Genomic DNA, 26,483 nt, shown 5'->3' on the forward strand with positions numbered 1-26,483 from the left:
CTTTTTGTCATATACCTGCCATTATTTACGTGGTGTGCAGTGATGGGCGAAAACTAGCCATGCGGGGTATGAAGTTTTCTTCTCAATATGAAAAAATCAGAATCATTCATTCACGTGATACTATCATGCAAAAACCAGGGAAACGAAATGCATGCAGGGTACGAAATCCACTCAGTGCGAAAAAAGGCTCGATTTCCCCTAACAGCGGCTGGTAATCGAACAAAAGACAAGAAACAAAAGCCATATATAAAAAGCCCTTTAAGAATTACAATGATGTTTTTCCTTACGGATGTACTGAAACTGATTGCCATCTCCACCCTGTTTGCTTCTTTTCATAGACTTAAGCCGGTAATTACCTTCACAATCTTTTGAACTTTATTGCTTCCATCACTTGTAATACAATCAACAAATGCCTTTTTTGCTAGTGGGCTCCTGCGTAAACTATAAAAGAAAGGAGAACAAAAATTCACGGCCAAGTTTTTATTTACCAAAGTTGGAGACAAACTGCGTGTCACTTCCTCCCTCTCCCCCTCCCCACTTGACATTATTACGAAATGGTTGTTGAGCCCGCGTTCCACAGAGGGAGATCGAGGGAAAAGGAAATATGGCGCTAAGGGATCGTAAAAGTTCCTCTGAATCGGAGGCCAATTTAATAGGTGAAAACGAGCCAGATGATCATTTCGAGGACGAACCAGATCTCTGCCTAGACGAAGAAGAAGAAATAGAGCTCGCCCTTAGCGCTCCATCAGACGATCAGTAAGTTTTGCTCCTGTGAACCTAGCGGAAACTATGCCGCCAAGCTTTCAGTGTTTATATGTTTCTAATTCATTTTTACAAGTTTCTACTTGAGAAATATATCGTAAAAAGCCGACAGAACGAAAATCAAGTAGATGAGAAAGAGTTTTGTATTATATTACGGCAGTTTGGGGGTCGAAATGTATTATTTATCGGCTGATTACCATTGGAAGCAGCCTTGCCAAAACTGCGGTGATATTAAAGATTGACAAGTGTAGAAATTAGTAGCAATGGTTCGTTTCCCGTCATTAAGAACGGTCATGTTATGTCTGCTTGCATTCTTGAATGAAAAATGCAGGAAAACATGTAACTAATTTTCTTGAATTCTATGTGTTGATAAATGATCCTAGTCAAGCCCTTATAGATTGATTGATTGCTTGGGGAAAAATTGGTTCTCTGCTGCACTAGGATCTAAAATTACGTTGTGGCTTGTCTGTCCTAGAACAGGAATTTTCCTCAAGGAAATTTAAATTTCGACGGTGACTTGAGTGGATGACATATACTTTTTCCTAAATTCTAAACTTTGGTGAGGATAATAATGTTGTCGAGAGGTGGCCATTATGGTGAGATAGGGGTGTGATAGGGGTGTGATATGACACCTTTTTTGGGGGGTTGCAACATTTTTATGTGTAAAAAATGCTTATTGTAGCATAGAAATACCTAACACAATCAAAATATGTCAATAAAACAGAAAACCAAATAGAAACAGAGACCAGTGACACACAGTATGGATCAAGTTTTTTGACCTTTTATTATTTATAATATGGGGTTTTGTACTCACCATTCTTCAGTTGGTGATTAACTGGTTTTTGTAGAAAGATAATTTTGGTAGTTTGGGATGCACTTTGGTGGCCATTGTGGAGAGGTTAAAACAAGAGTGAACACAAGGACTGTCCGCTGGGATGAAAAAAAGCAGCTGTTGTTGAGAGGTGGCTATTGCAGAGGGGTAGCTGTCAGTGGGGGTTGTACTGTAGGTAAATATATTTCTGGAAATAATCTTTTATTTCATTTGGTTTTCTAGATGGTACCATGGAAAGCTTGACAGAGCAGATGCTGAAAAGAGACTTATGGACAATGAAAAAGTGGGCTCATACCTTGTGCGTGAAAGTGACCGAAAGCCCGGCACATACTCTCTTTCTTATCGTGGTCGTAATGGAATCAGTCACTTCAGAGTGACAGCAGTGTGTGGAGATTACTATATCGGAGGACGGCAGTTTGATTCACTGAATGATCTGATAGGCTACTATACAACCTGGTCTTGTTTACTAAAGGAAGAACACCTTCTGCACCCAGTGCCTCCCCCAGAGCCAGTTGTTAGCAAGAAAAGGGTGTTGGCCAAGTATACTTATAACAAAGCCCCTGATACAGAAGAACTGAGGTGAGTTGTGTTTGATTGGTAGAACATGTTACTGTATAAAGCGGTTTTCAATTGAATGTTGTAAAACCAAAACCAAACCGATAACTTGCTAATTAGACTTCTCAGCCAATCTCAAACTGTAATAAAAGTAAAATCCAAAACTAAAACCAAATGTCATTGAATACAAAAATAATTGTCTAATTACTTTTGACACTAAATTGAAAAGTGCTCTAACTTGTAGTACGTACTTTATTACCATTATTCAGAAGAACAGAATTAAATACCTACTGTAATATTAATAATTTTTGTGGGTTTCATTAAAGTTTTCAGTAGGAGGGCACTCGGTTTTCACAGTCGGGCAAAACTTTTTGAACTGACCCTTTTTTTAATGAGAAAAACGTTCTTCTAGATGGTCAAATAAGGCAGGCAAAATCATCCTCATGGTCGGTCAGTTTGCCTGGTGCTGGCCCTTAATGATTAATCCTTGATATTACAGTGTACTTATTTCAGTCTGACTAAAATTGCTTAGGGTCTTATCTTCATGGAACTGTCATAAATAAATTCATTCACTAACTTGTTCATAAACTTAAACTTATCAAATCATATCAAGCACAGTTCCTTAAACATTTTATAAACTCGAAACATGAGTTAGTCAGGCACTCATTTAAGCACCACATGTCATGTCACTAGTCTTCTATCAATTTTATTTTGTTTTCAGTTTTTACCAGGGAGATGTTTTTGTAGTTGATGATGTAATTGACAGTGATTGGCTCTGGGTGACAGCTCAGAAAAACAAGGAGAAGGGACTTGTACCTGCAGCCCTTGTTGAAGACGCTGTGAGTATTATTTATTAAGCTCCCTAGCCTATAGTCCCACCCACTACCCCCTGGGGATTCTGGTTAAAAGTCAAGTCTCTAGTCTACATGTAAATTTTTGTTCATTGTCTGTATGTATTTTGTTTAGTTCAAGCTGGGAGACTTGAGCAATTACTCAAGTTTAGCAATTTACTCTTTGGTGATTACTTTGCTCTTGGTGTGAGCATTTTTATAATCAGCAAGAGGGAAACTTCATATACATGGACATTTAACTATAGCCCTAAAAGTGTCCATATTTAGAGGTTAGAATATGTATACCTAAGATGTAAATGGTGCATACATTTACACAGTTAAACAACTGTACAGCATTGACTTTCAAGAGAACTACTGCTCACGGATTTCTACTACTATTTAATACATGTATTGTAGTTGTTGCTGATTCTCAATGACTTCCTCAAAACTAAAATCCTGGAAGGCATGATTGAAAACTATTTCTAATCAGGCTCTTGCAGCCTATCAAAATTCATCACACTAAAAGTAAGCTATACACCCATGTATACTGTACATGTAGTTTTCAAATTCTGGGTTAATGTAGCAGAAAATGTTTGAGCTGGGAATCAACCTCATGTTGTATGTAAAGTGGGATTTGAATATATCTTGTCCAGTTCCAGGCAATTTTGATCATTCTGTCTGTCTATTTTGTACATTCCAGTGTGAAAAATGTAATACTGTGTAACTGGGGAGAAGGTTTTATTTTGTAAATGGAATTTTCATCTTTTAACTGTCTCTTTCCCATCCTACAGAAATCAGATCTTGATCCTTGTGCAGGAAAACCGTAAGTCTTTTAAATTTTCTTCTTTTTTTCCTTGAATTTATTGATCCTTTCTACAGTTACAGTTGTAGTGGTGATCTAACTTCCTCATTTTATCATCTTGTCAATCAAAGGTGGTTCTTTGGAAATATTTCAAAACAAGAAGCACAAGAAATTCTTTCAAGAGGTATTTATAGCATTTGTGGCTTTTTGTCTAGTAATATTAGATTTAGCTAAGCCTAAAAGTGTAGCTCCTGATTGCAATAATTAACCATTAAGGAAAAAGAGGATTTGTTTTTCTTGGATCAGAAACTCAAAAAATGATTAATTGTGAGCATGTAATTGTTCAGCATGTGGTTTCACTATTTTTTCCAGTTAAATTTTAACAAACATATACCTAATACAGTAAGCATACCTGAGATTGTGAAAATTATATATATGCAATATATCAGGGACTTTCCAAGAGACGGTTGGGCAATGAATATGTCGCAAGAGAAGTAAAAAACATGCCAGGGGTTAATTCGTGTAGAAATTCTGCCTTTGTATGTGCTCCCTCCTCTTCCCCCAGAGTAACAACCTGGCTTGAGTCTGTGATCCATTTGAAAAACCAGTACCTGGTCATGGAGACCAACTGTTTGGCACAGAGAGGGGGTTTTATTGAAAGCAAAAAGCCCCCCTCCCATCAGACTTTTAGCCAGGATTTGAAAAGTGGGCCTCCAAATATGCTAAAGGGTCTACTTACATGAACAATTTATAAGGCAACATATGAAATATAAAGCAATTTTCTGTCATAAGTGGCCATCCACAGGATGCCTGGAAGCCCATCTGGCTAAAAGTCTGCCCCCCATCCCCTTGAATACAACCAAGGAAAGTAGCCTTATATTAGTAGGAGTCATTAATTACATTTTTGTAATGACCACAGAAAGGAGGCATTTCATTTATACAAGAATTAATTTGCATTTGTACACTTTTAAAAAACTAATCTTAGACATTGTATGATGAGCCTTCATTCTGTAGCCACCCCCCCGCCTCCCAAAAAGAGAAAATATCAAGGCTTCACTGTTCTTATATCTTTGCAATTCTCTCGATGTTACTTCAGAATAAGGATGTCTGTTAGGTGCTAAAGAAGACTTGACATAGATTAATGTTTATTGTTTTAATGGAACATAATGGCTGATTCCCTCCATGAGATGCGCCTTCAGGGAATCATGATAGTTGTATTCATGAAAACAAACATCCAGTCCAAGATGATGAATACAACTACCATGATTCCCTGCAAGCACGTCTCCCAGAGGGAATTGGCCATTGATATAATCTTAAAATAACAGGTTTACACATTACACATGTACATGTACTTAGGGATGGACCATTTTTTTTGCAATTTCCCAAAAAAATTCCTGTGCAGCAAAAACTGTTGAAAAACAGTTGTGCACAATTCTTGCACAAGGTAATGCCCACCCAAAAAGTTATGCACAATCTAAAGGTGAGAAAAATTTTTTTAATGTCCCAGAAGATTGCCCAACCCCCCTCCCCCCTAAAACAATAATGGTCTGTCCCTTAGTCTGTTCAAACGTATACCAGAGGAATTCTATAGTGTTTCACTGTTTGCTTTACATAAATCATATTGTAACAATGGATACCAATGATGTTGAAATACATGCACCCTTACCAAAACAGTCATCAATTGGAAGTCCAAATGCATTGTGGGTAATTGTTCTTGGTAATGTTATTCAACAGATGGCATTGTGGGTAGTTTCCTTATAAGGCCAAGTGACAAGTCTCCAGGGGATTACTCACTCTCACTCAGGTGTGAAGATTAAATTGTAGTTTTTCTTTTCTGGTTCAATCTTTGATAAGCTCACCTCATTTTGTCTCATCGCTACTGGCATACTGTACCTGGCATCTGTTTAGTGAGATTATTTTAATTTTTTATATGGGTCTGCTTACAAGCTGCAGCCTTTTTGACTTTTCACTGTAGTTAACGTGAAACTACTCTAAACAAGGCGGCCTAAGTGCGTTCTTAACAAATTGACCAGTTGTGTTTGAATTGTGTCTGGGCAAGGATTCTGCGGTTCCTTTGGCGCACCGTGATCCGAGTGATCTTGGATTGATCTGTTTAGAAAAGAAACGCAAAATCCGTTTTCGGATTTAAGAATCCAATCTTGGATTTTCTGAAAGAAACGCACCCTAAGATCGTATCTTACTTGGTGAACTGTTTTTTTTTTGTTACCAAAACGGAATGATGCATCATCTGTTATAGAGTAGTAAGTGATCTTAAAGTCGGCCGAGAACCCAGGCCAAGGCAAAACTCATTTCTAGCCAACTACAGTGGAATGTCTACGGAATAACCTTGTAGAATGGGTTACTTAATTGCTCACAAATATACTGAAGGTTACGCAATGGCGTCCTGCGAAATTAACACTGGTGGAACAAAGTATTTAATGATATGAAAATAGCTCTGAAAGAGGGGACACATGAAACATTCCGTGATGTTACCAATGATACAATAAGTCAAATTGTTCTCACATTCTGATTGATTCTTATGATTGACTGGGTCATTTTCATTACACCCCGCTATTGCGGACTCTCGCTATTACGGACACCAGATGACGGCGTCCGAGAGTTCTAGCTATTCTTAAATTCGAGTTTAAAATAATGTTATGTTTGTCTAGTGGAACCTCGATATAACGATGGGCCAAGGGACTGGCAAAATATGTTCACTTGAACGAGGTTGCGTTATATCGAGGTTCTTTTCCATATATCTTACTATTGCTGGGGCGAGGAATATCGTTCGTTAGACCGAGGACATCGTTGCATAGAGGTTCGTTAAATCGAGGTGCCACTGTATGTATGAAGTGGACTCTGTAGTCTTTGTAGTTTCCATAATCATCAATTCGAATTCTCCAACCGGGAAACGGGCCTTATTTTTGGTTTTAATTGTTTTTAATTCATGCTTTTCAAAATTGGTAGCTTATACATACAAAGAAGAGCCTGAAAAAATGAAATCTAGTGTATAATTTACAATGATGTCAAAGAGTGTTAAAGCGCACCACTTCTTTAGTCGTAAAAGTATAAAAAACTTTCTCATGTTTACAACTTATTCTTAAAGTTAGATCGCGTGGGTTGGTATTTTTTCAATGTCATTTTTAGCTTTTCTTCAGGCGTAGGCCCACACAGGAAAATAGTTTGTTTTCCAAAAAAAAAAAAAAACTAAATTGATTAAATTATCATTTTTATCAATGGCCCTTGATTTCTCCGCTATTTTTCGGAATACGGTTTAAAACGATAAACAGAGTTCACCAAGTGATTAGCGTCAGAGAACCTGAAGTCATCCTTACCAAACGTTCAGAACACCACAATTGTTATGCAGTGTTCTGAGTAGAAAGAAAAGCCATCGAACTACAGAACCTCCGCACGTGAACCGTCAATGCACATGTCTATTTTCAATTAGACGCCGCAACTGCAGCTGCACAATGGCAGTTCTAAGTTATGAAACTCTGCTCATTACTGAATAAGACCTTTAAAAAATACTAGACGCCTTCCGGGTTTTCCGGCTAGATCTGTCTGTTGTTTATTTAAAGAGGGACAAAGTGGGCGTTTTCCAGGATGTTTTTTTTTACAGTGAAGCCAGTCTATATGGTGTTTCCTGCCTTGCTAGTGTGTCCCAGCTGAAACTTAACTGAGACTGCGCCCTTGAGAATACGTTGCCGAAAGCGTGTGTGGGTTATTTGACACTTTTGACTTGACGAAGACAAAGCACGTACCTAAATATTCCCAGATATCTCGTTCACTGCCTGCGTTGTTGCCAGAAAACTGAGAGAATCTTAGCTCTTAAACGAAGCCACTGTTCTTGTTCATGAGCATGTTGACACTGTGTTTTAGGGGGTATTAAAAGGCTTCGTTGCAGATTGCTGTCTACGCCGCTGATTTCATAAACGTTGTATTACCTTTTCTTGAATTTATTAAGCAGTGAGGCTTTTCTATTTGAACTCGAAAAAAACTTGTATTACATTCGCAGAGCTCCTGAGGGTATCACGCGCTTTCTTATTAGAAAACAAGGAATGCAGTATTCTATGGGCGGCAGAATGTTTGACAGGTAAGATTGCATTAATGCTCTTTACTGATCAACTTTATTAGCTTTTGTGATTGTTTTTCCTGATACTATCTTACTTTTCGCAGCATATTTGTTTATGCCTTAAAAATATGCTCTTCCTAACTAAACTTGTCGTCTTAACACTGTCAAGCGTTGTCGGTGTAGAATTCCTTTCGAGGACCCGTTGTCAAATCTTGCAACACATGTGACGCGTGCAGGGCAGATGTCGCTTGAGGGCCAATGTTTGTCAAACCTCTTCCTTATTTTATATTACACATCCTTTAACTTTGCTGTGCACATTCACAACATTGTGAAGACAAGTTGAAAATCCTACCTAACAATCAGATCATGAGCTGGAGATTTCTATCACCTCGTCCCCTCGTCAACTATCTCGTATAGAAATCGATAGCGAATAATCTAATTGTTTTAGTATAAATCTGCTAGTCGTTCAGAACTTTTTCTAAATACTCCCCACAGACACTTATTCGAATTTTGTGAAGTTGACGTCTTCAGATGTGTGCATGCATAATCTTGATTTCGTTTCAATAAAAATACAGTCGAACCTCCCGTAAGCGACCACCCAAAATGTCATGCCTATGTGGTCGCTCACGGGAGGTGGTCGCTTACCAGAGCTTAGAACTGCATATTGGGTCAAAATGTTGCCTCATTAGCATATGGTAATTTTAAGACATTTAGGTCGTCTCTTTTACGACTGATAGAGTACAGTGTATGTGCATTTTATCTTTAAATTTTCAATGTTTTGTTCATGTGAAAAATCAAGTTCGAGAAAAAATCCGGTACTACCCAGGAATGCAATAATGTTACAACACCTTATTATCCAATTTTCGCATTATTATCTGTCAATTGGTCGCTTACGGGAGGTTAAAAACAAAAGAAAATTTCAAACTTTCAGCTCTAAAAGTGGTCGCGGTCGCTTACGAGAGGTAGTCGCTTACAAGAGGTTCCAAATATAGTGATTTGACTTGGAAACTTTTGGTATTTAGGAAAACTGGTCGTTGAGGAGAGGTGGTCGCAACTGGAGGTTGCACTGTAGCTTATGATTTTAAGATCCTAGCCAGTGGACTATTTTACTAAAATTCACTACCATTTTCTTGCAAGAATTGTTCTCCATTACTGATTCTAGCCTCCCTGCTGAGTGAAAACCTCGCGGGTCGTATAGTTACTACAAAGGTCATCTTTATCACGCAAGCAAGAGCAAGACCCTCATTTTTTATTGTATTTTTGTAGCAGAACCTAATTTTTGTTGTTGTTGTTTTAGTGTGGATGCCGTTGTAGCAAGGTATAAACACGAACACATTGTCGAGGGCCTTTCTCTGAGAGAACCAGTATCGAGGGTAAGCCAGCTCTCTTTGATTCTTATAGTTCAATCTTTACGAAAAACCAAAATGTAAAATGTTCCAGATTCTGTGTTTGTTTTGAACTTTGGCAGATTTGGTGCTTTGGTGCAAGACAAAAAGCACTGGCATCTGTTTCCTTGAATCTTCAACAGACTTTCTAAACAACTGATAGAGATTCAATTTTAGCTGGCGGTCCAGACGATATTCAACAGATGACAAACCTTTGTTAACCGATATCGTCACGTCTCGGCTGCCATTTCCAAATTCAGGGCTTCTTTTGCTCCTTATTACTACCAGTCTTGCTGTAAATCATTTATACCACACGTACTGAAGGATTGATCGAAAGTTTGTTCGAATTCCTTTTCTTAAAGGAGCTCAGTCACGGTATTTCCAGTTATTTTGACCGCGTACAAAAGTTACCTTTAAATTGAAGGAAATTTGAAAATAATAGTTTACTAAGATAGAAACACACCAAAGAGATGATAATAAGCCATAAAGAACAAGGATGGTTAACGATGGAGAAGATTGACACGGATTACAAATGACGAACTTGAAAAATTTAGGCTTAACTTTTTAAGATGAGCAAACCGTGACGTAGCTCCTTTAAGCCTGGGGAACGAGGTTACACAACTGTCTGTTAAAGCAAGAGGAAACGTTTGTGGATTCATACTTGTGCTTCCAGTCGCAAACTGTATCCTCGGCTTTTGGACTTTATTTAAGTTGCGAAAACAGTCAGTTTCTGGTATCCTGTGTTTTGTAAGACGGAAAAAGAAAGTTCTGTTTTTTTCTCTATTGTGTTCCAGGCTCAGGATTGGGACCTTCCTCACAGGCCAATGACACCGAGCAGGAAACTGGACCAACAAAATGGCTCATCATTTATGTTCAACCGATCTAGAGCCCCAGGGCCTGCTATTCTAAATAGAAGTCAACCGGCATTCAAGAGAGGATATTTAGTAAAGAAAGGTGACTTAGGCGTTCTTGTCGATCGTTTAGTTAGGGCGGTTTTCAATTAAGTGTCGTAAACCCAGAACTGAAGTAATCACGCTAGCCAATCACAAAGGACACAGACAGTCCAGTGAACCAATCAAAACTCGAACTAATTACATGTAGCTGACACAAAGCGCGGGAAAACGAGGGCGAGCGAGTCACGATTGGTTTTGGTTTTACTTCTATTGGATGAAAAAGTGGCGCGAGTTTTTTAAGCCTATCGTATGGCTTAGGCCTAGGGCAAACGTCGAATCTTAGTCGAATTTAATTCGTCGAACCTATTAATTTTGAAATAGGCGCATGAATGGTGCGACGTTTGTTGCAATTAAATTCGACTCAAATTAATTGGTTCGACTCTAGCATAGGTTCGACTTACCAAGTCGGATAATGCGACAGTGGTTCGGCATTTCAGCAAACGCCTCTCTAAACACGCGCTGAACTCAGTTCATAAATCATGCAAATTACAAAATAATTGATTCAAATGTGATGGACCGGGCAATCGTCACAAAAATACATACTCCTCCATCAGCCAAACGCTATTTCCCCCCCCCCCCCCCCCCTGACGAACATGCGCTGTGCAAAGACAATTTCGCGACCGGGAATGTATTCTCGCCCCCAGAGGCCGCGCTCCTTTTGGTGCTGACCAAAATGAGCGCGGCCTCTGGGGACGAGAACGAAGGAAGAGAATGCCGAAAGTCATTGCTGACATCGCACAGCGTGATGGAAATGTGTTGTTCCTGTTTCATTAACACTAAATATGAATGCTTGAGATGCGAATGGCCTACTTGCAATAAATGCTCAATGTTTGAAGAAAACGAGGACGTTGAGAGATAGAGAGCCGGGAAAAGCGTTGCATACTGCGAGGTTTGTGACAGGGACCTAAAGAGAGCCGCGCTGGGTCTACCGTTGTCTGAAGAGAAGAGTATCGGCATTTCGCTAGCAAGTCGTAGCGGTAACTAGTCGCGCATCGAGTGAACAGCACAGGGACACGTGCTTATTCCTGTGTTTTAATGAAGTGCAACTTGTGAAATAGGATCGACGCAGGTTCGACGTTTGCTACCACGCTGGAATTAAGTCGACTCTTTGTCGTACCTATTTTTAATTTATTCGACGCGACTTGGATTCGACGTTTGCCCTAGGCCGTAGTGACGCAAAACCAATTACTTTTCGACTCTCAAATGAAAACCGTTCTATTCTCATAATTATATTGTTTTACGTTGCTTTTGATAAAAGTGATAAGTCCAGTGGTTGTTCTTTTTTGTGGTTTCACGTTGCGTTGTCTTTCTCCCTTAACAGGACACCGCAACAAGTGGAAAAGAATGTTCTTCGTTTTAGATGGGTTTGAGCAACATTTATACTTCTTCGAAAATGAAAAGGTTAGGTACAAATTATTTTTTTATTAACTTCTTTGCGTGATGGCGAGCCACAGGACAATCGCGATTGTCTGAAGCTGTGGGATGACGTCACGTTCAGTTGCTTAGCAAGATGTTTGACAGACGTCACATTTCATCATTCCTTAGCTAGCCTCTCTCTAACTCTCTTTTTCTTTTCCATAGAGAACTAAACCAAAAGGTATGATGGATCTTAGCTTCTCTATGGTTTACGAAGTCCACCAAAGTTTTTTCGGCAGGTAAAATATAGCTAATACTCAACTCAACAAAATTACTTGCTTCTAATGGTACTGTGGTCTTATGGTTTGTAGTAATAACAATGCGGCCCTCGAGTGCGAGGGCCGCATTTGGGAATATTGGCCCGAGGTCGTGGCGCAGCGAGGCCCGTACAAAACAGACCGAGGGCCAATATTCCCCAGTGCGGCGTGAGCAAGCTAGGTTAGTAAGTAGTTTATTGTATGGCAGAAAACAAAAAAAACATAGGGCTCATGACCGCTTTCATGGAAATTGAGTTTGTGTCGCAAAATCATGACCAAGAAAGAACCAATCAGAATGTTCGGATTTGCCTCAAGAGACTACCTTGCCATATAATAATCTGGTGTCAGTATTGTCTTATGGTGTGTTGTAATCTGTAATCAAACGCTACGCAAGGAATAGTTAGATTTTTTGATCATTTTCCGTCATTCATTCGATTGAGCCACATCGACCACATTTGCCGATCGTCTGCATTCTATACGATAAATATTAAGTCAACAATATTTTGCGAATAAGCTTTTATTGATTTCGTAATTATTTCCTCTCTTTCTCTTCTTCTTTTTTTCTTCTTTTCAAGGCCAAACTGTTTTCAAGTGGTGGTGCGGGCATTCAACGAGTCCCGGATGTTCTACCTTTGTGCCGACACACAGGATCTTGCAAACGTGAGGAGTTTGTTAATGTTTCGCCATTGCACATGATACCTTTAATATGAGATGAAATCTGGAGCGAATCTCAGTCATCTGGCGGTTGCTTGTGGGACCGAGGGCCCTGCGAATCCACTGAGGGCCGCCCCACAGGTCACGTACCGTCGAGGGGCAGGCCGCTGGCTGCATTGGTTTGAGTCTAATTTTGCCTATAATATATTTAGCCACATGTTACTCGTAGGAAACAATATGGCTTCTAATCTTCTGGGTTCTCCCTAGTAATGGTCCCAGAAGTGACTGCGAGATGAAACTCGCTCCAGATTTCTTCTTGTTTCTTAAGAGGCGAATTTCCATGTGACCGAAGAAGTTGAAAATGAGAACGTGAGGCAAAAAGGTAGTCTCTGGAACTGGCTTGCCATTATTTTTACCGCGCTGTTGATACTGCAATCAGCTTAAACACTTTGTTAAAGTTCTTGGATCGAAGGAATTTTTCAATGTGCTTGCTGTACCCGGGAACAAACTAATTTATGCTAGCCTGCTTTTCTTATCGATCAGATTACGTTTCTCGTGCTAGAAAATCAATCTTCCTTGCTCATAACGTTATGACATTTTTTTTTTCTGTATTTCAGGAATGGATGGAGGCCATCAAAAAGTTTTGCGGTAAACCAGTGAACACGAACCTCGGCGAGCGCGATGTTAAACAGCTCAGGAGTCTGGAAGTAATCATTGTTGAGGCGCACAAGCTGAGTTCCAATAAAGTTTCACATCCTTACTGTATGATCTCTTTGAACGAAGTCAAAACGTGCAGGACAAAGACACAGGAAGGACACTCGCCGATATGGAACGAGGAGTTTAAATTCAAGTAAGCGGCGACTAGTGGAGTTCTGAAAAGAAATTTCGGTATTGAAAATGAGTCACCTTTCCACTCACCCCGCGTTTGTTACTCTGCTTGAAAAAAGAACTAGATTCCATTAGTCTTGATTCATTCTAATCGGAGTACAGGATTTATAGCCAAATGGTAACATGTGTAACCATTTGTGAACTGAACGACCTTGGCTGTGGAGTCCATAGTGGGTATTGCGTAATAACCTCATTAATATGTCAGGTTGTCGAAGTCTTCTTGCGTAATTCTCTTTTGTTTTGAATTTGAAAGAAGCTTTCCGCCATTAACTGTTTCTACAGCTGTTTTCGTTGCCTGTTTTTTTATGTGTGGGGTTTTTGTTTTTTTTTCCGCTGGATACAGAACTTACGGATCTACCATGCAATGTTAACCTTAATTGCCTCAGGTTATTAACCGTTTTTGCATGATAAGTACCGCTAACTGGGCTATTGCCTATATTTGCTTTCAACGAGTTCAAGTACCAGGGGTGTTATGTAACGTTAAGATATACAGCAATACTACCGTGTAATAAGCAATATTACCGTGTAATAAGCAATACTACCGTGTAGTAATTTGTGTTTTTCTTGTAGTGACCTACCCTCCGATGTATCGTATTACTCAGTTGATCTTTACAATCGCAACAAACGCTCCAAAGATGTTCTAGTTGGTATGTGTGGGTCGTACACAATGTGTAATCTATCAAGCAGTTTGACATTTTTTCACTTATGCCCTTTAGGCAGCGTTCACACTATGCCGGAGGAATGTGAAAACGTAGCTGTATTTCCACAATTTGGCCAACCATCCACACTAATCCGTCACGAAAACGGGGCTTCTCTAAAACGCTCTTCGAAACGAAGGAATTTGAAAATGTCGGCTTTTCGATTGCGTGTGGAGGGAAAACATTTTGAAAACGGAGCTTTTCGAAAACGATGGCGTCACGATGATCATCATCCTCAAACACAAATCCAAAGTGACCGGTGATTGTTGCATTTGCAAATTCCTCCCGCTTAGTGTGGACGGGGCTTTAGTTTGCATTCTGCCTACCTTCACATCGTGGGAAAAAGCTTGTTCTACGAGTGAATGCTCAGTATGCATATTGAAGCTATTCTGTGCTAAGGACTCACGTATAACTTATATAAACAAACTTGTGTTTCTTGTTTGAGCAAAGTATTCAATGTAAAGTAGACAAAGCAAAAAGGTGTAATCTTGAACCTTTTGACGTTGGGCTTGACTTGGAAACGGTTGATTTGCTTGCTTTGACGTTGGCCATAGCCCTTGAAAACTAAATCTGGTTAAATCTTATAAGTGACGGTAAGTAACTGATAACTGCCTCACAATCGAATTGTTGCTTTATCTTGTCTTCAACAGGAAGTGCGATGGTTCCATTGAACCGTTTACCAAAAGGAAACGTTTTAGATGAATGGTACCCAATCCTCCCTCCCTCTCACTCCAAAATGGAGGTCGGTAGCATTCGCGTCAGGAGTAAATTCACGGTAAGACAAACTGACAGCAATACCTTAAGCGATTTTCACTAGAATTTTGAAAGTAATTCCCATTTGCTTTGGTTTTTCATTACCACGCTAAACGATTGGCTAAAACAACTCGCGCCACTTTTTCATGCAATCAGTATTTAACCAGAACCAATGGTGTCTCGCTCGAACACGTTTTCCCGCTCTTTGCGTCGGCTACACGGCCTTGAGTTTTGATTGGTTCATTGATTGTCTGTGTCATTTGTGATTGGTCAGAGTGGTTACTCGGGTTTTGGTTTTAGAACACTCAAATGCAAATAACAGTTTCTCCGGAATGTTCAGATATTGTCTAAACTACTTATTCCTTTGTGGAAGCTGTGTTGAAAAACGACGTTTTAGGCAGTTATGTAGCATCTGAATTTCGATTGACGGAGCGAACTATTATTCTGTTTTGCAGCATGAAATCATTATGCCTGTTGAAGAATATAATTCACTAAAAGAGGTACGTGTGCTTTAACTGAACCAAATCTAGAGAGACTGCTGAGAGGTTGTTGTGTGTTTGTGCGACAATAGCGACAACAACAACAACAACAACAGCAACAACAACAACAACATCTATATACTACCTGGTAACATGTGACGGAAAAGTCAGGTGAATTTGAACGAAACCAAAGGGTAATTAAGTCAGGAACAGACATTTTGGGGAGGACAAGGAATTTTAGAGGCTTGCTTTAAACGTCGGGGGAAATGAACAGAATTGCATATCAACGAGAAGCGATATTTAGCCGCGTATAAAGCCCCGGCCAAACGATCGCAACACGTCAACGCAACATATCGCAACATTGTTGGGCGCAACATATTGCGTGCGTTTGGCCACTGTGTTGCGATGTGTTGCGACATGTTGGGTGTTGTTGGCTCAAGTTTGAAAATGGTCAAACTTGAGCCAACAACACCCAACATGTCGCAACACATCGCAACACAGTGGCCAAACGCACGCAACATGTTGCGCCCAACAATGTTGCGATATGTTGCGTTGACGTGTTGCGATCGTTTGGCCGGGGCTTAGGGTCATTCCATTGAAATAGAACCTGCACTGAGATTTTTGTGAAACTTTGCCTATTGATTGTTTATATTATAGGAACTTAAATTTTGAAATAAAAATGAGGGGTCCCCATGTTCGTTTAAGAGCAACAGCACCTTGTTTATACCATATAAATCATTATAATAGCACCATGATTGTAGTCATGATTGCTTGCTAAATTTACGTTTCCCAGGATTGCTTTTTGTTCTACACTGAGAATTGGTCCATATTTATTTTACACAGAGAAATTTATTACTCAATTCAAAACAACAGAAAAAAATGATAGGTCACAGTACTCGTTTTTGAGAAAATGACGATTTACTTTTATGGCGAGGTCCAGCTGTAAACAAAAAGCCGCCATTTTTTAATGCGCGCGCGCTAATCACGCGTGAAATTATGCGCAGTAGGGATGCGCAATGCAATACTGGGGCATGACCTTAAGAGAGGTATGGTCTGACCATCCTGTAAACAAACATTGGCAGGCTGTAAGTAGAAGGTAATACAGTCGAACCTGCACTAGCGGCCAGCTCTCTTCAATGGCCACTTGTTTTGGTCTCGGCGGAGAATCCATACATTCACTCTTATTTTAACCTCTCTACCACGGCCACCTCTCCGAAACGGCAACAGCCACTAAAACCCGTCCAACTGCCAAACAACCTCTCAACAACGGCCAGTGAATCAACGACTGACGAACAATGTATGCAAAACTGCATTTCTTATTAATTCATACCACGCGTCATTGGTCTCTGTTTTATCGACTTTATTTTCATTGTGTTACGTGTTTACATGCTGCTATAAGCATTTTATTTAGATAAAAATGTTGCACCCCCTTCCCCATAACGGTCACCTCTCGACAACGGCCACTTTCCTCTGTCCCCAAGGTGGCGGTTGTGGAGAGGTTCGACTGTAATTTGAAATTATGTTCACTCGGATCCGCCTATAACTGTTATTGTTGTACGATTTCTGGTAGATTCTTCTGGACAGAGATCTTCAAGCTGTAAAGAGTCTTGGTCAAGTGTGTAAGGATCGAGTCACACTGGCATCGACTTTACTAAAAATCTTTCGTCACGAGAAAGAAGAAATTTTCCTGTTAAAAACTATGAACTCATTAGAAATAGAGAAGCAAGGTAAGGTAAAGTCGGTGATTAATATGTTAAGATTTTAAGACGGAATCCACCAGAAGTTCGAGTAACGAGTGGAGAAAGACATAGTACCAAGATTATTTACATCGTATTACAAACTTCTGTACGACTGTTTTAAATATCTTCTCAAAAAAAAAAATCATTTCTAGCAACACCAAACGTCGAAAACGAACGTTGAACTTCGTATGAAACACTCGAAAGTACTGGTGAAATGAAACTGATGATGAAATTTTGGCTGTGTTTGCACAAGTTCTCTGAGCTTTGAAATTCATTTTCTCTCGTTTCCATGGGAAATTGTTTTCGGTGTTATTTGAGACAATTATTTATGTATTTACCTTTAAGAAAATGTAAAAATGACTTTAAAATACTTAAAATTATTCTGGTGCCAGATTTTTGTCCACTAAAACCTGAAATTGCTCGATTTTCTATCGGATTTCGTCTTAAAGTCGTGTGAAAATGCCAATACTCATTCATTTATTTAGGCCCCGTCCACACTACACCGGAGAAATTTGAAAACACAGCTTTATTTCTACGGTTAGACCTACCATCCACACTAATCCGTCACGAAAAGGAGAGGAGAAAATTGAAAACGCCGGCTTTTTGTTTTCGTGTGGACGGAAAACATTTTGAAAACGGAGCTTTTCGAAAACGATGGCGTCACGATAATCATGTGATTTCCCTGACCGAGCTTTCCTCAAACACAAATCCAAAATGACTGGTAATTGTTGCATTTGCAAATTCCCCCGGCGTAGTGTGGACGGGGCTTTTGTTAGCATTCTGCCTACCTTCACATCGTCGGAAAATAGATTGTTCTTTTAGCGAATGCTATACATATTGAAGCAATTCTGTTCAATTCGAACGCGATGGCGTCACGATAATAATATGATTTCCCTGCCCGACTTTTCTTCAAACACAAATCCAAAATGACCGGTTATTCTTGCGTCTTTAACTCCTCCAGCGTAGTGTGGAGGGGAAACATTTGATGCGTTTTCAGAGTAAAGCGGGGACATTTCCCGCGCGCTTCTGTACTTCTCTCTCCCCAGCCTCCGAACTACCAGCCTACACGGTCAAGGCAGCACGAAAGTGGCCTCTGCAGAGGAGAGAGGTCCGCCGTACAGATGTGAAGACGAATTCAAAATGCCAAAATGGAACAAAGCTGTTGTTTTTCGTTCGTTTATTTTGTTATGTGTCGATCGCGAACTCTCAGTGTTGACGTTACTGCTATTTATGATTGTAACACAGCTTTTGTATGTACCTTAATTGCAGAAGAAGTATCCACGTTGTTTCGAGGAACTTCTTTAACCACTACACTTATGGACCAGTATATGAAAATGGTCGCGATACCTTATCTACAGAAAACTATTGGTGACGTCGTAGCAAAAATTCTGGAATGTAAGCAGTCTTGTGAGGTATGATGATCACCTGTTTTTGCTTTTTTTTTCTTTTATAATACTGTGAAAGATAAGTCATTCGCATTATGCAAGTGAATTTATGAAAGATCAGATACTTGAACTGCGGAGAAAGATTGGTAGAGCACTGCACCGGTATCGCAGAGGTCATGGGTTCGAATCCCGTTCAAGCCTGAATTTTTTTCAGACTTTAATTTCACAGCTGTTTAAGTTGCGTACGTATAACTGCGATGATCAGTCATGTCTTCATACATTCACATTATTATTATATTTTTCAACTAAATCTTGGTTAGGCTCTTCCAGTGTGCCTATTACGCTTTCCAGTCATCTTGAGAAGATAAATTTCAAACCACCTTGCTAAGATATGTTAATTAAATAAGTTTTGATCTTGTTTACCTGTGGAGTGCACACTTGACATACGAGCAACTAATTATTAACCTTGTTTTTAGTTGAACCACTTTTAAATATGTTTCACTTGCTATTGAAAAGCGCAGAATAAGTCATTTCAGTCAAATAAAGACTGGAACGTGGCGTAGATACTGATAGCCAAGTGTCCCTGTATCCTAGAACTTGTAAGATGGCCTACAACTTGGTTTCAGAATTGGCCTTAAATAACTCTTTCTGTACAATTATTACTACCTTGCAGTTAAATCCAGCTAAACTAGAGAAGGGTGCCGATACTGTAGTGAACCTTAAACAGCTGCTAGAATTCTTATTTGAGGGAGTCGATGCTATTGTTAAGTCGCCTGAGAACTGTCCGAGGTAAGGCAGACACCATCTAACATAAGTAGGTAGTCTATGAACAGGTTCCCGCTGGAAGGGTCTGATCGCGGTTGGAAGGGCCGAGAAGGAACTAGTTGATAGTGAAGTGGCCGAGGGGGGATTGGGGTGAAAGTCTTTAGTAAAACATTAATGCTATTTATTTTGTTAACTTTAAGCCACTGAATTTTTTTCAGTGGTCAGAATTTCCAGTGTAGCAGATATCCTAATTTTCAATTCGCAGAGTTACTCATCAACTATTTGAAATCGTTGCAGAACTTTGCGGTATTTATTTTGCTGCTTGCAGCAAAATGTGAAAGATAGATGGTCGGACAATGAAATAGTTAGAAGCCGTGTTGTCAGGTGAGGTTTTTGTCACTGTTTGGTTTTATACACAACCCTCATTGGTTGTTACAATTGGTTATACGCACGGGTAGGTATATATTTTACATATGGCTGTCATTTAGCATACATTAGCTATAGCCTTCGACCGTTTTTTACCCAATTTCGTTTTTATTTGCTGATAAACTGATGCGCCTCCTCGGTTCATTCTCGGTTAAACACGCGCGCAAAAGGTAAGCATTTATTTACGTTTTTCACGTCGCTTTTACGGCGAGGTAGTGAAGCAGTGAAGCTAAAAACCACACGAATTGCCATAACGGCCTAGATACCTCACGGGTAACGAGGAAAAACACGCCTGAAGCAAGGTAGGCTTATTTTTATTCATACTCCTTCGAAGACGCCTTTCTTAAGCTTGAGAATATAACCGTTTTTTCTAATAAAAATCCCAACATTTCGAACCCTGCGCAACCTGAGTACTACAGTATGTACAGGGACGCTCATTTGCGAGTTTGGGTCAACTGTGTTGAGAGCGGTGCAGCTAGAGAGCAGCATGGTTGCCATCAAAATTATGGTAGATAACCTTCTGTATTGTTCTTCTTTGATCTGGAATGATTGTGTTAAAATATTTGTTAATCAATGTTGGGCGTCGGGGCGCCCATTAGTTCCTTTGAACAAAAATTTAGTCGCCCGCACTCGTAACTTAATCTTCTCAAACGACCGGGCGACTGGTGAATTTATGACGGGCAGACTTGCATCTGCGACCTCGTGCTTTGACTGTTCGTTGAGTACATTCGTTGATGCAAAGGGAAGCGTTTGAAGGGAGTATATTCGATGATGCAATGGAAAGCATTCGAAGTGGTTGATTGTACTAGTTTTTCTCCCTAAAACTGCGACGAAAGCGCGCCATTTCGTTCGTGACGAATTTTTAACGTCCAGGCGTTCCTAGTTGAGGCGAAGAGCCTGAAAACTTGTTATTCATCGTTCGATGTAATGCCTGGTTACTATGTTGCGGATGTCCCAATAACGCAACAACGAATTCTTCAAGTAAAATTCTACGGAAAACCTGTGTTAAATGAAGAAATACGTGTTAACAAATACTGGAAACAGATCAAGCATATGTCAAAGTTTACGGGCATGATGTTTGATAAGTTTATTCTATTAGAGAGCTTAAACTGTGGTCTGTGGGTAAGACTTTGAAGTGCTTTTCGTTTCACTGTTGTGCGGTTCGAATGCTACCTGTTTCGAACCCAATTGAGTTCGCACCCCTGAACTCATAATAAACAGTCTATTTCGAGTTCGCCTTCACCTTCAATGGATTAAAGAACGAGAAATAAACATGTTTTGTGTGATTGTGTTTCATTATGCCCACAATGTTGTCTTTTTTGCTCAGTAAGAGAAAGATAAGTTTTACGCACTTGATCGCTAGTGGAGTCGATGTGGGTGCGAACTTGGGTGCGAAACCTCTAGCTGCCGTTCGGTACATTGGAAAGGCTTTGTTATCAATTTTGTTGACTGTTAAAATTTCCGCATAATCCAGTGTGTTTTCCGCATGATCGAAGTATTTTGCCCCCGGAAATTTCCGCATAATTTGTTTTTTTTTCCCCCGCACCTTGTCAGATGGCATGTGATTTTCCTCGTGCTCTGTCTTGCTCATTCCTCTCGGTGGCATCTACTGTATGACGCTTACTATTAAAATAAAGGTTTCATATACCAATTTTATTCCCCCCGGTGGAGGTGCAGTAGCCTCATGGTTAAGGCGCTCGTATCCGTGTGATTTCTTCATGTCTCGCGCAAAAACACGATTAAAACAAAGAAATCGATAACAAGAGAATCATACATGAGGAAATAAAGCAAACCATAATCGTTCAAATGAACCCATTTACAAAAATTTTCCTTTAGTTTTTTTTTTTGAACAGCGGGGGCAGCTTTAGTGGTAGCTACTCCTAGTTTCGATATTTGCTATTCGGCTTGATACAGTACGGTACTTTCGATACAGCCTGCAAAGGAAGAAAATATAAGGCGCAGCATACATTGGCGGAAGCCTGAAAATAGCAGTTTACTAAGATAGGAAAACACCACAGATCTAAAAATAAACCATAAAGAGACAAGTATGGTTTAGGATGAAGAACATTAACACGGATTACAAACAATGAATTTGAAAAATTTAGGATAAGTATTTCAAGTTGCGAAACCGTGACGTATCTGTAGTAAGCCAAGTGATCAAGAATTCACACTTCACTGGCGAAGTTGCCAGTTTGAATATCCGCAAGGCTGTTACCGAATGTAGAAGTCGAGACAGTTGCTAAGAAAGTTGCTAGGGAAGTTTGAAAAATCAGCGAAGAGAAGCAAGTGTTTCTATGTTGTGGTTAGATTTTGTGGACCCAATATCATCCTAATTTATTCCACTCTAGGAAATTATCTTTCGCCGGAACCTCAAAAGTGCACCGAATTCAGAAGATGCACGCTCTGTTGGAGTTAAGTAGTGTTGTAACTGCGTACAAACACAGGGAGGTTTCTTTGGGTTCGAACACTAGAGAGATTTTTATACCGCTCGCCGCACGTTCATGCAATCTAGTTGACTGTAATAAAAGCGAAAATAGAAGCACCCTCAGAAAGCCGGGCTTAGCGATTGCCGTAACGAAAATTGTAAGCTTGTGAGTAAGTAAGCAACTTCATTTAGAGAAGGTGGCTCCTAACAGCACGTACTTATAATCGTTTAATGAAAAGTGAGCGGAAAACAAGGTAGCTATGTATCTACAGAATTATGCGGTACATGTGGTAAAGGGTACGTACGTTAACACCTAAGGTTCACTTGACCGAAAGCAAACAGAAGTAAAGTGATATTACCTACAAGCTTGTAAAATTATCGCGTACTGAGTATTGCTAGTGGGAAGTTAAAGGATGGACAGTAACTAAATTGTGGAGTGAATGACCGTGTCTGCCTTGACTTGTTATTCAGCTGGTTATCTTGAATTGTTATTTTCGTAATCCATCAGTAGCTTGTGAGGATATCGATGAAGCTGTGCGTCTAAAATTAATCTTGGCAAATTAAGAACAGCGCAAATTAAAACAGCAATACTAACTATAAACAGGGCTAAAGTTAATCTATGAAAGCTTGAGCGGACTTCTCTTCTGGTCTACTTTTGGCCGCCTCATTAAAATTGCTGTAGTTATATCGAAAGCGTCAGTCACTGCATAGAAAAGTACTTAAGTTGGTTTTCCTCATGGTTACCTTCTGACTAGGTTCGATTTGCGCCGCTCTCTCCCGAACAGCGGCTGGTAATCGAGCCTACCTTCTAACACGATTGCTCGTAAACCGCGATTTTGTTCTTGCAAAGTGGGCAATCATGCTGAACGTCCATAATCTCGTCCAAGCAGCAGCAGGCGAAAACACCAAACAGACAGCAGCACAGGCAAGCTGTTAAACCCGGTACATAGTGTGTGGTGGTGGCAACCGTAACACGACAATGTGGACAAACCGTCCTGACGGACGAAACACCAAAGGTCGCGTCAGCCGTATTTTCCATGACGCCCGCCTGCTGGTTTATGACTTGTGTCCTAGAAACTTGCTGCTGAGGCGGAGGCTGTGAGTAACCTTGCTGTGGTAAATAACCTGCTTCTGGTGGTCGGTAGCTTGCTTGTTCAGATGGATAACCAGGTAGTTGAGGTGGATAACCAAATTGTTGAGGTGGATAACCGCCTTGTTGAGGTCCTTGTTGAGGTGGATAACTTGCTTGTTGTGGTGCATCACTTCCTTGTTGTGGTGGATAACTTGCTTGTGGAGGTTGATAACCACCTTGCTGCGGTGGGTAACTTGCTTGTGGAGGTTGATAACCTGCTTGTTCACCTTGATTTCCACTTGGTTGAAGTTGGAAGTTGTCTGGGTGCTGTTGATGATCAACTTGTTCTTGGAGGGTTGTGTATGGTTGTTGTTTGGCGGCCATGTTGGCTCTCTGATGAAAGACTCCTTTTGTGTTGTGCAAATTCCCTGTTGATCGAAGAGCACTTTCCAGACAGATGAACAGACTGAAAAATAACGCAAGTTTTAAAAGGTGTGAGCTTGAGAACAGGATTCGCTGTTTAGTTTAGAAACCGATCGAGAATTTATGCCACGTACACCAAAGAGGCTACCAATTTGAATATCTGCTAAATCTCGAGGGAGGAGCTAGGGTAGATTGACAAGTTACTGAAGTGGATCATGGCAGTGTCTTTGTTTGCCCAGATGCGATCCCAAAATAACGCGGTGAATGTTATCTATAACACTAAAAACAAAAACACAGTAGAGAGCTTAAGCAGAGACGTTAAGTTTTTGAGAGTGGGACGTGAACCGTAAGTCCGAATTTTCTTTTCGTTTTGGCGTGTATTATCGAGTTTTCGTCGCAAACTTCATGTTGTAAATACCAAAATGGGTCACTTCAATTCACTGGTGATGCGTGAAAACGCGCCAAAAACATACACTTCCGGATGACGTTTGTGGTTCAAAAACGTCTGTGCTTATACCTTTTGTGCTAATAAGCTCTCTAATATCTAGGCAGGTACTTAGCAAACAGCCTTACAGGCTATCTTTAAAACGAGGAACGGGGAACGGGGAACGGGGAACGGGGAACGGGGAACGGGGAACGGGGAACGGGGAACGGGGAACGGGGAACGGGGAACGGGGAACAGGAATGGGGAATCTTTAAAATGGGGAATCTTACAACGGTGTTGTCGTAGCGAATTATTCCTAATAGGAGATGAAAAGGACTGACAGTCAGTAAACCGTGCCTAGAATGTATGATCATCTTTGCTTTCAATCGTTATTCTGCTGGTTATGTTGAATTGTTATCTTGTTAATCCGACTAAGGAATGCCAACATTACTAAAATATACCCTCTGTAACTTCAAATCAAATCAAATGAATTCAAATCAAATCAAATACTTTATTAGGAACAGAATTCCTGAAGCTAACACTTACTTGCAAAGAAGCTGTGCGTCCAAGTTGAATGTAGGCGAATTGAAAATAGCACAAATAAAAATAGAAATACTAATCACAAACAGGTCCAAACTGAGTTAATCTATAAAAACTTGTGCAGATATCTCTTCCTATCTAAATCTGAGTTAGTGAAACTGCGGCAGTTACATCGAAAGTGTTCATCAATGTGTAAAACGGTCCTTAAGTTAGTTTTTTTTCTCACTGTTATCTTCTAAAGTGGTTGCTCGTAAGTGGCGATTTTATTCTTGCAAAACGGGCAAGTATGGACGACATCCATAAACTCGTCCAAACAGCAGCAAACGAGACAACCAAACAGGGCGCACAACAAAGGCAAGCACAGCCATGCTTTGAAGCCCGGTACAGTGTGTGTGTGGGTAGCCTCCTTGTTGAGGTAGATAACGTGCTTGTTGAGGCGCGTAACTGCCTTGTTGTGGTTGATAACTTGCTTGTGGAGGTTGATTACCTGCTTGTTCATGTTGGTTTCCTCTTGGTAGGAGTGGAAAGTGATCTCGTTGCTGTTGATAATCAACTGGTTCTTGGAGGGTTCTCCACTGTTGTTTTCCCGCCATGTTTGCTCTGTGATGAACGATTGCTTTTCTCCTGAGCAAATTTCTGTTGCCCGAAGACTATTTTCCACACCGTTGATCGGACTGAAAAATCACAGAAACTTCGAAATGTGGAGAGAGAAGCGCCCAAAATCTAACTGCAAGCGTCTGTGATCGTGAGAACAGGATTCGATGCTTAGCCAACTGATTGAGCATTCATGCCGCAACCACGAGGCTACCAATTTGAATCACTGCTAGACTGCTAGATTGACAAGTTACTGAGACGTAGCATGACGTGTTTCTTTGTTTTGTCAGATTTTTTGGATTCGTGCCAATACTAATTTATACCTCCCTAAGAAAGTTTATTTTACACAGGAAGTGAAGATAACTTTAATTTCCTTGTTGTATAAGGAAATAGAGTAAAGGGATTGCATGGAGTTGTTTTTTCCCTCCAAAACTGCACTGATATCAGTTTTAGAAAATGTGCGTTCTTCCGAAAGTTCAGTTGTGTTTTAGAACTTCATAGAAAGATGCGGTACTTAACTTTATTCAAAATAATTCTATGTTCCGCGTTCAGGTTCATTTTCATGCAAATCAAACTCATTTTCATAAGAAAGGTTTGCACGAAGACTCGCTTTGAAACAGAGGCACAGGGTAACTCAGAAATGGCAACAATACTAGAGCTACCCATCTGGAAATAATAGACCACGAGCATTGGCTCTTTCCTTTACTTCGTCGCAGAAAAAGGGAAAATATTTAAAATGTGAAAAAAGACAGTCCCCAGTTTTCACGTGACAGTGCTTGCCTTTGTCTTGTGCTTATTTCATTTTTGATCGACCAGGTAACGAAAAGAGCCACTGCTCAAACGCCACTTAAGAAACGAGAAGAAAGCTGGGGCGAGTCTCATCTAGCAGTCACTTGTGTGATCGTTACTGGGGACAATATAGCTTCTCGTCTTTTGTTTTATCCCCGTTAACCCTCGCACAGACTACTGTGAGGTGAGATTTGCCCCAGGTTTCCTCTTGTTTCTAAAAGAAGCTGTCACGGTTGGCACATTTTGAAAAGTTTAGCCTAAATTTTCAAATTCGTCGTTTGCAATCCGTGTCAATCTTCGCCATCCTTGACCATCCTTGTTCCTTTATGGTTTACTATTACCTCTTTGATGTTTCTCTATCTTAGTAAACTATTATTTTCAGGTTTCCTTCCATTTAAAGGAGATTTTGTACGTGGCCAAAAAAAAGACAAAACACCGTGACTGAGCTCCTTTAAGTGGCCACTAGTCTACAACCTCGTTCCCAGGGTCTCATCCTCTCACCCTCCTCGATCGAGAAAGGATAGGGTGGGAAGATGAGAGACCCTGGGAACGAGGTTGACTGGTC

At 40.2% G+C, this 26,483-nt stretch overlaps 2 protein-coding genes and 1 pseudogene across 2 annotated transcripts in view; 1 reads left to right on the plus strand and 2 right to left on the minus strand.

Moving 5' to 3' along the window:
• Window positions 1-555: 555 nt before the first annotated feature.
• The window catches only part of LOC145499707 (ras GTPase-activating protein 1-like), a 30,239-nt gene continuing 4,311 nt past the window's right edge, over window positions 556-26,483 (plus strand). Inside the window, exons 1-20 of the mRNA XM_081479237.1 lie at window positions 556-756; window positions 1,817-2,173; window positions 2,871-2,988; window positions 3,771-3,802; window positions 3,913-3,965; window positions 5,516-5,585; window positions 7,797-7,874; window positions 9,151-9,226; window positions 10,033-10,192; window positions 11,513-11,592; window positions 11,773-11,846; window positions 12,440-12,524; window positions 13,136-13,368; window positions 13,977-14,053; window positions 14,755-14,879; window positions 15,313-15,357; window positions 16,907-17,063; window positions 18,345-18,487; window positions 19,134-19,249; window positions 19,523-19,609. Of these exons, the coding sequence (XP_081335363.1) occupies window positions 605-756; window positions 1,817-2,173; window positions 2,871-2,988; window positions 3,771-3,802; window positions 3,913-3,965; window positions 5,516-5,585; window positions 7,797-7,874; window positions 9,151-9,226; window positions 10,033-10,192; window positions 11,513-11,592; window positions 11,773-11,846; window positions 12,440-12,524; window positions 13,136-13,368; window positions 13,977-14,053; window positions 14,755-14,879; window positions 15,313-15,357; window positions 16,907-17,063; window positions 18,345-18,487; window positions 19,134-19,249; window positions 19,523-19,609 (2,318 nt within the window). The 5' untranslated portion in view covers window positions 556-604. The remainder of the gene's footprint in view (window positions 757-1,816; window positions 2,174-2,870; window positions 2,989-3,770; window positions 3,803-3,912; window positions 3,966-5,515; window positions 5,586-7,796; window positions 7,875-9,150; window positions 9,227-10,032; window positions 10,193-11,512; window positions 11,593-11,772; window positions 11,847-12,439; window positions 12,525-13,135; window positions 13,369-13,976; window positions 14,054-14,754; window positions 14,880-15,312; window positions 15,358-16,906; window positions 17,064-18,344; window positions 18,488-19,133; window positions 19,250-19,522; window positions 19,610-26,483) is intronic.
• On the minus strand, window positions 21,314-24,098 carry LOC145499561 (uncharacterized). The gene has a single exon (XM_081479086.1). It carries the CDS (start codon window positions 23,530-23,532, stop codon window positions 22,885-22,887), a length of 648 nt encoding a protein of 215 aa, XP_081335212.1. The 5' UTR covers window positions 23,533-24,098; the 3' UTR covers window positions 21,314-22,884.
• On the minus strand, window positions 24,104-25,563 carry LOC145499571 (uncharacterized; annotated as a pseudogene).

This window comes from Orbicella franksi, chromosome 1 (genome assembly GCF_964199315.1).
Source record: "Orbicella franksi chromosome 1, jaOrbFran1.1, whole genome shotgun sequence".
NCBI lineage: Eukaryota > Metazoa > Cnidaria > Anthozoa > Scleractinia > Merulinidae > Orbicella > Orbicella franksi.